The sequence below is a fragment of the Falco punctatus genome (genome assembly GCF_963210335.1).
Source record: "Falco punctatus genome assembly, chromosome: 1".
Taxonomy (NCBI): Eukaryota; Metazoa; Chordata; class Aves; order Falconiformes; family Falconidae; genus Falco; species Falco punctatus.
The window spans coordinates 3,983,063-3,995,726 of NC_137580.1; the positions used below are offsets into that span (position 1 = coordinate 3,983,063).

Sequence of the window (12,664 nt, forward strand, 5' to 3'; positions counted from 1 at the left end):
TTGCCCACAGGTGCCCCAGCATTCATACTTGTGGCATGAAAGCTGTGTGTCCCTTTCAGGCTTGTATGGAGATACTGCTTTCTCGCTGGTTATTATTTTGAGTGGTGGAAATGCATATAAGACTGAAAGCCTAGAATAAAGGGAACCTGTGGTAAACAAATTTCAGCTATTTGCATGAAGGCTATCTGGTACTGTTATTTCCTTAGTTCTGCTTTCTTGCTCTTTGACTATTTTTGACCCTGTCCTTTCTGGACTATGTGCTTTTCAGGCCTTGAAGAATGCCTTTAATTGTTGCCTGAGGGGCGCTTTACCCATGCCTGGTGCCCAAGACAGGGAGGGATTGCTAACTGGGATCATTGATCCCGCTGTCCAGTGCATGGCCAAAGGTGGGGCTGCATGCCCCCTAGTCTGTCGGCTGCTACTGGACACCCACAGAATTATTCTGGGGCTCCTTTTGACCTCATCAGTTAGCAAAGTTTAAGTTCTCAATATCCCATTTAAAAGGAAAAAGTACCTATCTTTCCTCAAATAAAAAATAAAACTAAGATAACATCAAAACCATACTAGAGTTACAGCCCACTATATACCTACATGAGTGCCTACTTGGAATTTTTGCCTTGTAAATGTTTAATGGTAATGTGCCATCTATTACTGGAGAAGGATGAGAAATAGAATTGTAGAAGCATTACCAGAATAATAATTGGTTTTACAGACCTGCAAGTAGGACTGCTTTTGCCCTTTCCTCCAGCAGCTGGAGTTCGTGGGTGACGTACGCCTTCATAACCTGGAGTAATGGTATGCTGGTGTTCAAATGGATCCCAAACTTTTATCCTGTGCACAAATAACAAAAACATACTCAAATACATATAGATAGTTAATTCTAGAAGAAAGAAACTAAATATATTTTTTTCCCAAAGGTGTAATACCGACATGCTAACAAGCAATTGAATTGTTAGTTGAACATACTGAGTTGTATGAGTTAACTAGTAGAGCTGGAACATGAGATACAAGATAATCTCGCTATTAAATGGCTTTTAGGAGAGTTTTAGAGATGTTTAGAAAACGGTAAATTACTTGGATTTCTGAGTGTCAGATCGCTGGAATTTGCATCAGTGCACTCTTCATATTAATTTTATAAAACTTGGAAATGTTGATAGTAATTTAAATCATACAGAACCATAGCATTGAGCATTTTCTAAATAAAAATGCATACTTTGGTTATGATTTTTCAATGCAGTAATCTAATCTAATGATAGTATACACTGGAGTGGCAAATTAATCCATGTTATGATTACATTTTATTCAGCAATAGAAGGTGAGAATAGTCTTGAGTCTTTCCCCTCTCATGCTATTTGTAGTAAACCACAAAGGTTTACTTCTGGGTGATTTTATGTAAAGAATGTTGCAATAAAATTTGTGGTTATCATACCAGAGCTGTTCTAAACCCGACTTCAGAAGACATACCTCCCCACTCCCAGATACGAGGTAAGTTAACAGATCTTACCTCACCTGATCAGGTAATCAGATTAGGTAAGTTAACAGAGCGTGTGTTCATTCTTACGCCCGTGCAGCAGTTGGCCCGGCCCTGCATGCCGTGGGGATTGTACTTAATGCATTAGCTGGTGAAGCTTTACAAGCCACAAGACTTGTCTTTCTGTAAACATGCTATGCACTTTTGAAACGTGCTAAAGGATAAAATGTGATGCTTCCTTGAAAAATGACATATTAAGTATTTAAATTTTTCTTTAAAGAAATCCTGAATGTTTTGCCACACGCTTGTGACTCTTGCCACAGAGAGAGAAGTGGTTTGGGGGAAGCAGGTCAGACATAAGTCTCGTATTTAATAAATTTTTTTTCCTAACGCCTCTCTCTTGTATTTAATAACTTCTCATCTGTACTTGCTGGCATGAGGTACAACAGCAGAGAAGAAAGCACCCACGGATTTCAAAGGCTTGACTTTGTGGAGTGCACCAGAGTAACTGAACTGCGGCTTCAGTAACTGCCTACTGTAAAAGGCTGTTAAAACTTACGAGAATTAAATGAAGTGGAGAGACATTTAAAACTTCCCTTAATAATTCCAATCATGCAAGTCTCCCTCACAGAAGGAACATCCTGACTGTAACCAGAAACATTTCTGCATCTGTTCTGTCTCTGGATGAATCATTAAAAAAACCCCAACAATTCAATCCTGGTATTTTGGAATACAGGAATTCTGTCTTTGAGACAGAAGTTTATTCAAAAAACTCATTAGGGAAAAAGTTGTTACTAAATTAAGATCATGTTAGTATGCTTGCCGAAACAACAGATCATTTGTTAAGCTCCTTCCTGAGCCTTATGGCTGAACTAAATCTGCACATAAAGATATGTAAAATATGCCCAGATTATAGTCCTAGTTTTCCTTCTCACTAAATTAAGCGTGGCTTTTAAATGGAATTATCTGATGAATACAAAAATGACATACTTCCATTCAATTCTGTGTAGCTGAAGCAAAGGTCTGCAGGCTGACTGTGCTTTCAACCACCTTTTATTTTGCCACTGATACTATTTTCTAACAGCTTGTGCCTTTCCTCTCTGCCCGTTCCTCCAAAGGTGTTGTGCAAACACTCTCTTCAGCAGATGCTTCATATTCAACAGCCTGAATAACTGATAAGACCAAGCTGCAATTTTCAGTTGTGGGTTTGGCAAAATAGGGAATCTGCACAAAGCAGGTTCTGTCTCTCTTCAAAAGCTGCCTCTATTAAAAAAAAAATTGGAAAAGCCATGACTACATAATGAGGTTGAAACTGTTTATTTTTGCCTTGCATAGCAAAACTGAGGAGAGACACTGGGTACAAGCTCCTGCTCTAAAGCCAGTCATGCAAACGCTGACTAATGAGGTGGCACTAACCTCATTCCTGTAAGATACTGCTTGTGTTTTCAGCAAAATAATACCCAAGTTTCTACTGAAGGTTTAAGTGCATCAGTTGAAAGCATCTAAGGTATCCCTAGTTACAGTCATCTAACTCAAGGCTCAAAACTATGGCTGATCTGCTGGATCAGGGTTCTTAACGATCCATGGGAAGTAACTGAAGCAATAACTGTGGTATTGCTATTTCTGCCATGCTTTTTGAGCCAGCAGGAAGATACGCTACTTAACAGAGGTATTATGAGTTTCAGTTGAAGATGGTGCCGATCTAAACAACTCCATTAAAACAGACTGTATAATAGCTTTGGCATAGTTTTATGTCAGTGTATCCGTTCAAGCAGATCTCTGTTTAAACCTTAAATAAAACCCGTTAGAGATCACCACGTATGCTGTTAGTCTTGGAAAAACCCTGACACAGCACAACTACAGAGGCTGACTGGACTTCGAACAGCTCTAAATAAGTGGCAAGCAGAGCTGCTCTTGGTCATCTCTCATTACTACCGTGCAAGCCTTAGAATCTTCTAAGTCTTATTTTTATACTTACATAGACACTGGAATCCTGTCACCTTATACTGGAATCTCACTGGGTGGTTGGGGATGGCTGGCCGCCTTCGTGACTAAATTTTCCCTAGATCCCTTTATTTTGTTTGATGCTTGTGCTTCTGAATTGTACCTTCTTCAGCCTAGAGTCTCCCTGTGTGGTTTGTGTCACTGTGATTGGTGACACATTCTACTCGAGTGGAATGGTCATCATCTACTGCAGCTGGGAAAAGAGTGGGCCATTCACAAATAGTCATACCTAAAACCTGAGTCCCATATCAAGAGAGTGCTGCTTAATAAAGATGACACGTGAGAAAGCCGAATCTCAAACGAATCATGCAACTCTTTTACTAATGACTGCTCAGCATTCCTGCTCATTTCCAGTTAAGAAGGTCAGAACATGTAAGCAGAAACTAATATATCTGCCATTCTAAACCATCGGTTATCTGTCATTTGTCTTATTTCTTAAGGCAGCAAAAACCTGGCAAAGATAACCAACCGTAGTTTTAGCATACTTAGTGAAAGGATGCAAGTGGGTGGAAAAAAATGATGTAAGAGGCATTTTGTTTGAAAATATAACTCCAAGTAATTTTGCCAAACATTATAAATCCTTGACTTACCAGCAGAAGCACAAAATCTCTTAACTTACTCTTTGCATTTCATGGTTACCTTATCAGCATTAGCCAGCTTCCCCTTTTTTCCTTTCTAAGTGATTCGGTAGAGGGACTTCATGATTGTGGAGTATTACATTCATGTAATAACAAAAGAGGAACATATTCAGGAGTTTACCCATTTTTCCATCATGACTCCAAACCCGATTCTACTGGCATCATCTGTAACTGCCAAGCAGTACACATACGGCTCATTTTTCCATAATTTTTAAACCTAAAATGTAAAAAAAAAATAGTAATTTTAAGTATTTGTCAGATAAACACCTCTGCTTTTAATTTGACATTAGTCTTAATGAACAGGACTGTAATGATTATTTTAGTACAATAATTAATGACAATAAACGCCCTCTAGGATTTGAAGAGAGTATCGTGTCACTAATTCTGTGCCGTTGCAAAAAAAAGCCCACACCTTGTGAGACGAACAGATAGGGATGCTGGTTTAAGACCTGCTAAATTATTATATGCTATTCAGTTTTGGACACCACACTTAAGGGTGGAGGGAGTTCAAATAAGTTACAAGGTAGAGAAGAAGCGTAGAAGACAATGACTTCTAATGAAAAATAGAACAAAGCCTAGAAACAAAAGGACTGAAGTCAGTAGTCCTCAGTAATGCGAAAGTTTTTGCTTCCAAGAGGAAAGGGACAATCTGTCTAAGTGAAAAGGACAATCATTAATGTCCTTCAGATGGAGCACTGAAGGTTTAAATAAGACACTAGGGAGAAAACAAAACAGAAAAAAGAACTGTCCAACCGTAATGACAGTGAAGCCCTGGAATATATTACTTCGGAAAGTAAAGATCTCCGGTGATGAAGATGCTACAAGACAGGCTAGACAATCATGTCAGCATCAGTTTAATTATAACTGATCCTGCCCTTGGGCAGGGGAAATGGATTGGATCAGCAGTTCTTGAGCTGTGGGAAGGCACTGACATATCCTTGGAGGCTCAGACAAAGCTCCAGGAGAATTTAATCTGAGATTTTTCCTTCTTCCTACCTTTTCCCCTGAAAGTTCTTTCTGAAAATCGTTTGAAGAATGTAGTATTTACTCTCAGCCAGCAGGACAGGAGGGAGAGCAGAGCCATCAGATCCACCCTACCTAAGGGCACACGCTGAGCATCGCCGGTGGCCAGCGGGGTGGACACTCGTTGCATGTTCCATGCGTTCCCCCAGCAAAAGTGAGCTGAACTGAGTTGAAGGTTATGCTACCACAGATGCACGAAGTCCATGGGGAAAGCTGACCGTTCTCTTCCCAGCAAAATCCGGATCCACAACTCAGGCACGTTTAAAAGCATAGGATGTGATGAATGGCGCAATCCCCCGGGGCATCGAGACTAGGATCAGGGAGAGGAAGGTTTTAATGATACCTGGCGATTCAGGTGACGGCTGCAGAACACAGCTACCCAGGGACAGGATTCTAGCTGTTGTACAGAAGTACCACCGATTTCTGGAAGTGAAAATAAGGATGTTGGGATATATGAAGGGCCTATCCTACTACAGTAGAAAGACAGGCCCAATAATAATAAATTTCAGTACTGTTGAAATAATTGATCTCCTAAATGGACTTCCAGCTCTGCTTTCTAATTGTTGCATATGTAATTAATCCATTAAAAAAATTTATATTTTCCACACTTATAGAAAATTTGATAGATATTTAGGTATTTTAAGCAGCAAACCTTCATACTATACTTTGGTTCCTACCTATTGAAGAAAGGCTAGAATATTTCACAGTATTTTCTTTGGTAAGTGTTAATTTTTAGTGGAAGGGACTGGCAAAATGAGTACATGAATTTTTAGCGACTATAGAACATATTCAGTAAGTAATCCTTACGGTGCTGATCATTTCTGAGTAGTTTTCATGCAAATATTCACGATCCAAACCCTTGGTTATTTTTATAAATACCACATCTAGCAGTCACTTTTCAACATGAAAAGTGCATTTAAGCTTACAAAAAAAAAAAAAATATCTGCCCTTCTGGTTTCTAAATTCCACAGTTTGATATAGTCAATTTTTTCTTCTTCAGTGTCGCTGGGAAGCAGCAGATAGTGGCCAATGTAGGTCAAGGCAGAAGTGTATAGAAAGATTATGGATGCGCTGGCTTCAAGATGACTGAGCTGGCACAGGGCTTGCAAACTGATCTCAGGGAGATGGTGCGTGTGACGTGAACACGCTGTGACCTAGGGAGCAGGAGATCATCTGGCAAGTCAGTCACAAGCTCAAGAACTTTTGTGCAGATATGTGTCAGCACTTTTTTGTCTCATTTACATCTAGTTAAAAATATGTATGTTTTTCTCAGTTTTAGCGTATTTATGTATATAAGTAGCTAAGTGGCATTTTTGTTGGTCAATGAACTATAAAACCCAAATGGACCTCTAGGCATAGGTCCTTCCATATGGACATATAAATTATTGTACATGTACATATATGCACTTGTAATAACTTCTCCAGCTGATCTGTCTGTTGATCTGATGCAGTGATGACTGAGAAGATCAAGGTAAATCACGTCAAACGAACACAAGGCTGAGTCTATCTACAGTAAGTCAGATGGGAAACTGTTCATAGTAAAGCCAAACACAGCCCACCAGCGATACTTTATACATGCAGATGACAGTAAATAGCAAAGATTATTAATAGACTTTGCAAACTTGTGAAAAAATGAATTCTAGTTACAACACAATGAAACTGTAGAATTCTTACTACAATTTAAGATTTGGTCTTTAGGAAGAAAAAATTGTTGATTAAAAAAAAATAAATCATCAGTGTAAATTAAGCAATCAAAAGGTGGATTTAATTATGATTATGATCCTAGAACACTTACCTATTTGAGACCTTCCTGGTACCAGATCATAATGGAAACTATGGAGTGAAAACTTGATGGAAATAAGTGACATAATTTCAAAAAAAGGAATACAAAGTAGAACAAAATAGCTTCTTGGCATTCTAACAGTCATTACATAACATATCCATCAGTAAGCAGAACAATATTTTAAGATTTGAGAGAAACTGTATAAACATGATACATTAAGATGTTGTTTCTCACCTTTTCATCTCCACTAAGCAAGTACTGAGCAATGGCATTATGTTTTTCACTAGTAAGTTCCTTTTTTTCTATTTCTTGTTTCACCTTCTTCTCCAGTCTCCTTCTCCGTCTTAGCTTCCTTGCACCTTTCCCATGGAGTCCAAAGTTCTGAAAAAATATTAAACGTTAATATTTGTCACCTGCTCCAACCTTTTGATTACATTCATTTGTTCACAATTCATAATTCACAATTACAAAGCAAAACTCCTCAGCAGGAAGGATGCACGATTTACCTAATGGGTGGTCACTACAGTTCTAAGGCTTCTGGAAAACCTGCTTCCTTCTCATCTTTTGTATATTGTAAGCAGGTGGTGATAGACTGCACCTTAAATAACTACTGTATAAATACAGTTATTTATTATATGCAATGGTGGGTTCAAGGTAAATTCCTTGCACTTACTCAGAAGACAAAACAGGCTGTCTGCAACTCCAGACTTTAAGAGGTGAATGGGAAGTAGTGAAGAAAACTGTCAGCGTGCTTACCTTCCATTCACCCAGAACTGCCTGGCCAGTGGACAAAACTTAGGGGTTACAGGTGGAAAAAAAGACTGGAAACCACTGGTTTAGACTGATGTCTAGAGAGATAGTAATGCTACTTCAATAGCATTTAAGTGAGCATAGTCACAGTTCCTCCTTCCCACTTCTGAGGCAGCTACAGTCACTAATTCTTGCAGCTGAAGGAATGTAATAATTGTACATCAGTCTCATCTGCGTCTTTTTGATCTCCCCACTTGAAGACAAGGACGCTCTGGCTTTAAGGAAGGTGACAATGACCTCATTTATTTATTCCAATAATTTGTATTTCAGCGCAAATCCATGGCCTGCACAACCACTGTTTCAGCTCCAGCTTTGCAGCACTACAGAAGTCAAAGTTGTCACCTGTTGCTCCCTTGCTCATTCTCCTTTCGGGTGAAGTCTTTGGTACAGGTCCCTGGTGGCCTTTGACAGAAGATGGCCTGCCAGAATAGGTTGCTCAGGAGTTTTCTTTGTATTTCAGCTCAGCCAACCCTTTACAAATGCAGGCTCTAAATTCCCAGTGACAAAGAGGTCCCTGGCAAAACATCAGAATTCTTTGATATCACATGAACCATGTTCTGGGAACAGCACCAAAAGATCTTATCCAAACATTTCTCACAGATCTCACAAATGCTAGGGAAAACCAACTCAGTCCAACAGGCACAGGGAAGAACGAGTTGCATCTTTCTGCTCCAGTGAAGTTTTCATTATGGTTAGAGGGTTTTATGCCCAGAAATTGATGACTTTTGTCTTCCTTCATTTCTGGAAAAGGAAGCCTTATCTCACAGTTTGGGTCCCACAGTAGCTTTGAAACTAATAAGTACAGCTGAGCTGAACCGGACTTAAAGTTTCCACTCAGATACACAATATACTGTAAAGAATTGCTTATTTTCAGATTTTAACTTTATTTAGAGACACCTCCGTGAGTATCTGATGGGTTTTAAGAGAATGCCCTTTATGCTAACGACTATTGTGACTCAAGAAAATTAGAAATTTAAGATGGTTGAACAATCACTCTATTTAAAAGTATTTAGCAGTTAGTTGTACAGAGCATGAACGTATGATTTGTTCTATATGTAAAAATCTGTGGATGATGCAGTCAGGGCCAGAGACACTTACCCATTCTCAGGGAGGCCAAGCAGTAGCCTTTCCTTATGGATCCTGTACTCTTTACTTTGGCAAGGAACAGTGTAAAGACCTGACTGTTTCTTCACATACTTTTTCCAAAGGTTGTAAGTTAACAGAGTCTGGTAAAAATATAGATATATAAAAAACCCACCAGCTTGCCTGCTTTGTGCAATTAATTATCTAAGTAAATGTCTTGTTTAATTAGGTTTTACAGAAATGTTAAAAAAATCCATGAGCATGCATACACCCCAAATATACTTTCTGAATAAATTTGCATTTAGTAACTGAAAAATGAGTGTCAAGAGAATCTGGAAGAGAGGCCAATCCCAATTATAAAGACAAATAATTTTGTATCATTTCAGTGTTTTCCACAAGTCCTTTTTCCATTCTAACAACATGGCATTTTGATTTTACTATGTTCCATGCTGTAATCGCTCCAGCACTGACATTCCTGCATACAATGTTATCTCCAAGACAAAAAAAACCCCAAACACGCATCCATCTATGTCTAGCAGTTATTCTGCCTACATTGTTGTCCCTCTTATGTTTTAAAGTTTGAAGTGGCTTGGTTTATGAATCTTCGGAACAATCCCATGGACACTGATCTCCAGTTCCCCAGCAGAGATATAGATGTACCCAGTTGCAATGTATGGCTGAAATCCTGGCCTCACTGAAACCAGTGGGAATCAGGAGTTCACTTCTGGAGTTCTGAGCTTTTGTCATTAAAACCAATTCTTTTTCTTCAGGTTTTTTTGCTACAGTTTGCCTGAGACATTCTAAAAAAGTCTCCATATCAAGGTGTTGCAAGGATGAGTCCTTTGGCTAACTCTTTAAGTTCAACTTGGTTTTAACTGGGTGATGGCAGCAGTGCTCAACATTGTGTTCGTTTACGTTAGTTCTGAACCTTTGCAATGTGTAAACTACTTCAGAAACAGGCAAGGCAATTCAGGCACTAATTACAGAAATTAGTATATTTTGTCTGTTCTTTTTGGCATAACCACTTTTTAAAGGTTTCAGTCATATTTTCAAATGCAACTTTGTGCCTGTCATGTTGTCTTTCTGCTACCTGCCCTAATCTGAAAGAAAGGGAAGGTTTAAACATCAAACACCCCTGTATTTTGAAATGGCCTGTAACAATTCTTTGTAGCTACAATGTCTCAAATTCCATTTGGGTTTTTTCCCTTGTTTGTAGTAACAGTCAAAAACCAGTCATAGATCTGTGCAGCCAAGTTCCACATTTGAAGGTAGTTCCCTCTACCACAAAAGGCTAAACAAAGAAGTTCAGGACAACCACCTATATATTTAAGGTTAAATTGGAAAAAAAACAAAAAAACAAAAAAACAAACCACAAAAGAAAGGAAAAAAAGCATTTCCAGCACAGGAATAGAATATTCTGCAATTAACACGTGTCTGTGGTTGTTCTACCAGGACTATCTTATGAGGTTGCTTGAAATGTTCTACCTGAATTTTGCTGTCCACCTATTTGGTAAGTACACAAAGATCAGGTACACGAATGTCTGCATTGGTGAACATTTCACTTTCTAAGTGAAATACAGGGTTCTGACCACTATGTATGAAACCTGATGTGATCTGGCTTACAAAGAATGTAGAAATTAGCAGAATTTTCTCTCCGCAACTGTTTTAACACAACTGTGTTCAGAAGGAATGTTTCTTTTCCTGAGCTAAGATGCACAGGATTTAAGGACTTGGGACATTTTTTAGAACAAGCCATTGTTTGACTTTAATGCCATCAAATACATGTTTGAATCTCGTATTATTTACAAGAAGATATAAAATGTATATGCAATTATAGATCTTTGATAGTAGTATTCAGTTTACCGATAAAGTATTGAGATAGCAACAGAAGCTTGAATTCAGCACTAAGAATCTTATCTTTGGTTTCCAGAATGTGGAGATTTTTAGGATTAGAGAGTACATTTTAGTGATAAGGAGTAATCATAAATTAAGTTCCAGAGGTTAAATGTTCTTAAAGTTCCACAAAATTCATATGAAATTTGGTTTAGATCTTTTGTATTCTCACAAGAGTGGATACACTTGTTCATCACTTAAGCCCGTCTCCTTTGTCACATTGTTGATTTCAGAGCACTCAGGTCACTTGGTATTCGTTTTTTTAACCGTTACATGGCACGCCATTTGTCATTGCAATCCTGTTACAGATGTTCACGTGAAACAGTAGGAACTTAAATAATAGAAAAAGTAAAAACCACTCACCTCCAAGACAAACTGAAGGTAACTTTGCCACAAGCTTGTGGTCTTTGCATTCCAGAGTATTATCTCAGTGGTATTCATATCTGGAATACAGCTGAATGACACAAGATGATAGCCCAGATGATTAATGAAGCAGGTGCAAATAAAGTAATTGCTGCAACCCTGAAAAGCATGAGAGTAGGCAAAGGTGCTAACATTAAAAATTTCTGCTTGCATAATAGCCTGCTGCAAGGAACAGCCTGTTCGTAGCAAGAGGTTTCTATAGGCCACTACAGGCACTTATAAAAGTGCAATTTTTTTAAAACTGTAACGCTATCTGAAAAGAAAATGTGCTCTCTCAAGAATATTTTAGGGTTAAAATCACCTCAGTGTAAAGCAAGGACAGCCCTGCTGACCCTTTCGAAAGTAACGGAATAACACAGAAGCTGCTCTTGGATTAGCTGCCAGGCATGATAGGATGCGGGTACCAGAATCTGGAAGGTTTAACGGAGGCATGAGAGTGCTGAAACGTTCTGCCTTCAGATGGAACACAGCTAAGTGAGAAAGGTAGGGGTAAGCCCCCAGATTTTTAGGAGGAATTTGGCAGCTAAAGTTGCTGGAAGGCTGCCAGCATGATTTTCAAAAACTCCAAAAGATGCTCTTAAAGACCTCACAGGCCACCCACTTATTTTAAAAAATTGGGCACAACTTCCTTTTCGGGAGAAGCAAGAACATAATTCCTAAACATTCATTACCTAAAGATCACAAGGAAGTAGTTGTTAGTTACAGCTTCGCCCTGAACAGCAGACACAGAGTCTCGGCATATCAGCTTAACAACCACATCTTTGCTAGCACTGAACACCATGGCTTCTTTTCTATTCCTGTACAAAAGAAGAGTCAATTAAAAGCGAAAACATACCTGCAGCCTTATTCTGTCATACTACTGAATAAAACCTGAAGAATAAGTGCATGTACAAGGAAGACTGAATCATTACCAGATGTATATGCACATCCCGGTGCAAGAGGTATGTAACAACATCAGGTCTATACTGTCAGAATCAAGTAGATGAGCAAGGTACAGAATAAAGCCCAGATGCTCCGATGCAGCCCAGTTCAGACTTTTTATACCAACTATGACACAACTGGGAGTGGAAGGATTGGAAGGGCAATCCTGGTGCTCTGGCAGTGACAGTTTGGGAATAAAAAGGCTATCAGATTGTCAAATATGCAAGTTAACTGCACATTTTAATGCTATAAGAGATTGTCCCATACAGTCGTTGGGACTTCTAATGTGATTTGATTTTTCTTCTTTTGGAATATTTTCAGATCTGAGACTACGCTGAATCTATATGCAGCATACATTATGATTTGTTGTGCTCCCAATGTCATTACCATCTGCAAATCTAGCTTTTAAACCCTTCAGACATACCAGTGATAAAATAGGGGACTGACTTTGGATGATGCACTTTATCATCTATTTTATGTACGGCCTATTGCTTCCTTCTTCTTTCATCAGTTTTCTTTCTAACACTTGTCTCAACTCCTTGCAGCTGGATTTGCCTTTAGAAACTATTTCTGGTTTTGATACAGGATATTGCCAGTGCCATTTGAAAATCAAAT

The 12,664-nt window shown here is 38.7% G+C and overlaps 1 protein-coding gene across 9 annotated transcripts in view; it reads right to left on the reverse strand.

Annotated features, from left to right (window-relative positions):
- Positions 1-713: 713 nt before the first annotated feature.
- The window catches only part of LOC308060547 (uncharacterized protein), a 30,257-nt gene continuing 18,306 nt past the window's right edge, over positions 714-12,664 (reverse strand). For 2 of the 9 annotated variants that reach the window (XM_080379426.1, XM_080379427.1), the window contains exons 3-6: positions 11,800-11,925; positions 11,069-11,159; positions 7,154-7,300; positions 714-5,446 (exon numbers count right to left, since the gene is read on the reverse strand). In XM_080379426.1, coding sequence (XP_080235552.1) covers positions 5,318-5,446; positions 7,154-7,300; positions 11,069-11,159; positions 11,800-11,925 — 493 coding nt within the window. In that variant the 3' untranslated portion in view covers positions 714-5,317. Of the gene's footprint in view, positions 8,244-8,827; positions 8,956-11,068; positions 11,160-11,799; positions 11,926-12,664 lie in introns of all 9 variants that reach the window. The other 7 variants (XR_013926773.1, XR_013926774.1, XR_013926775.1 and 4 more) reach the window with 7 other exon arrangements.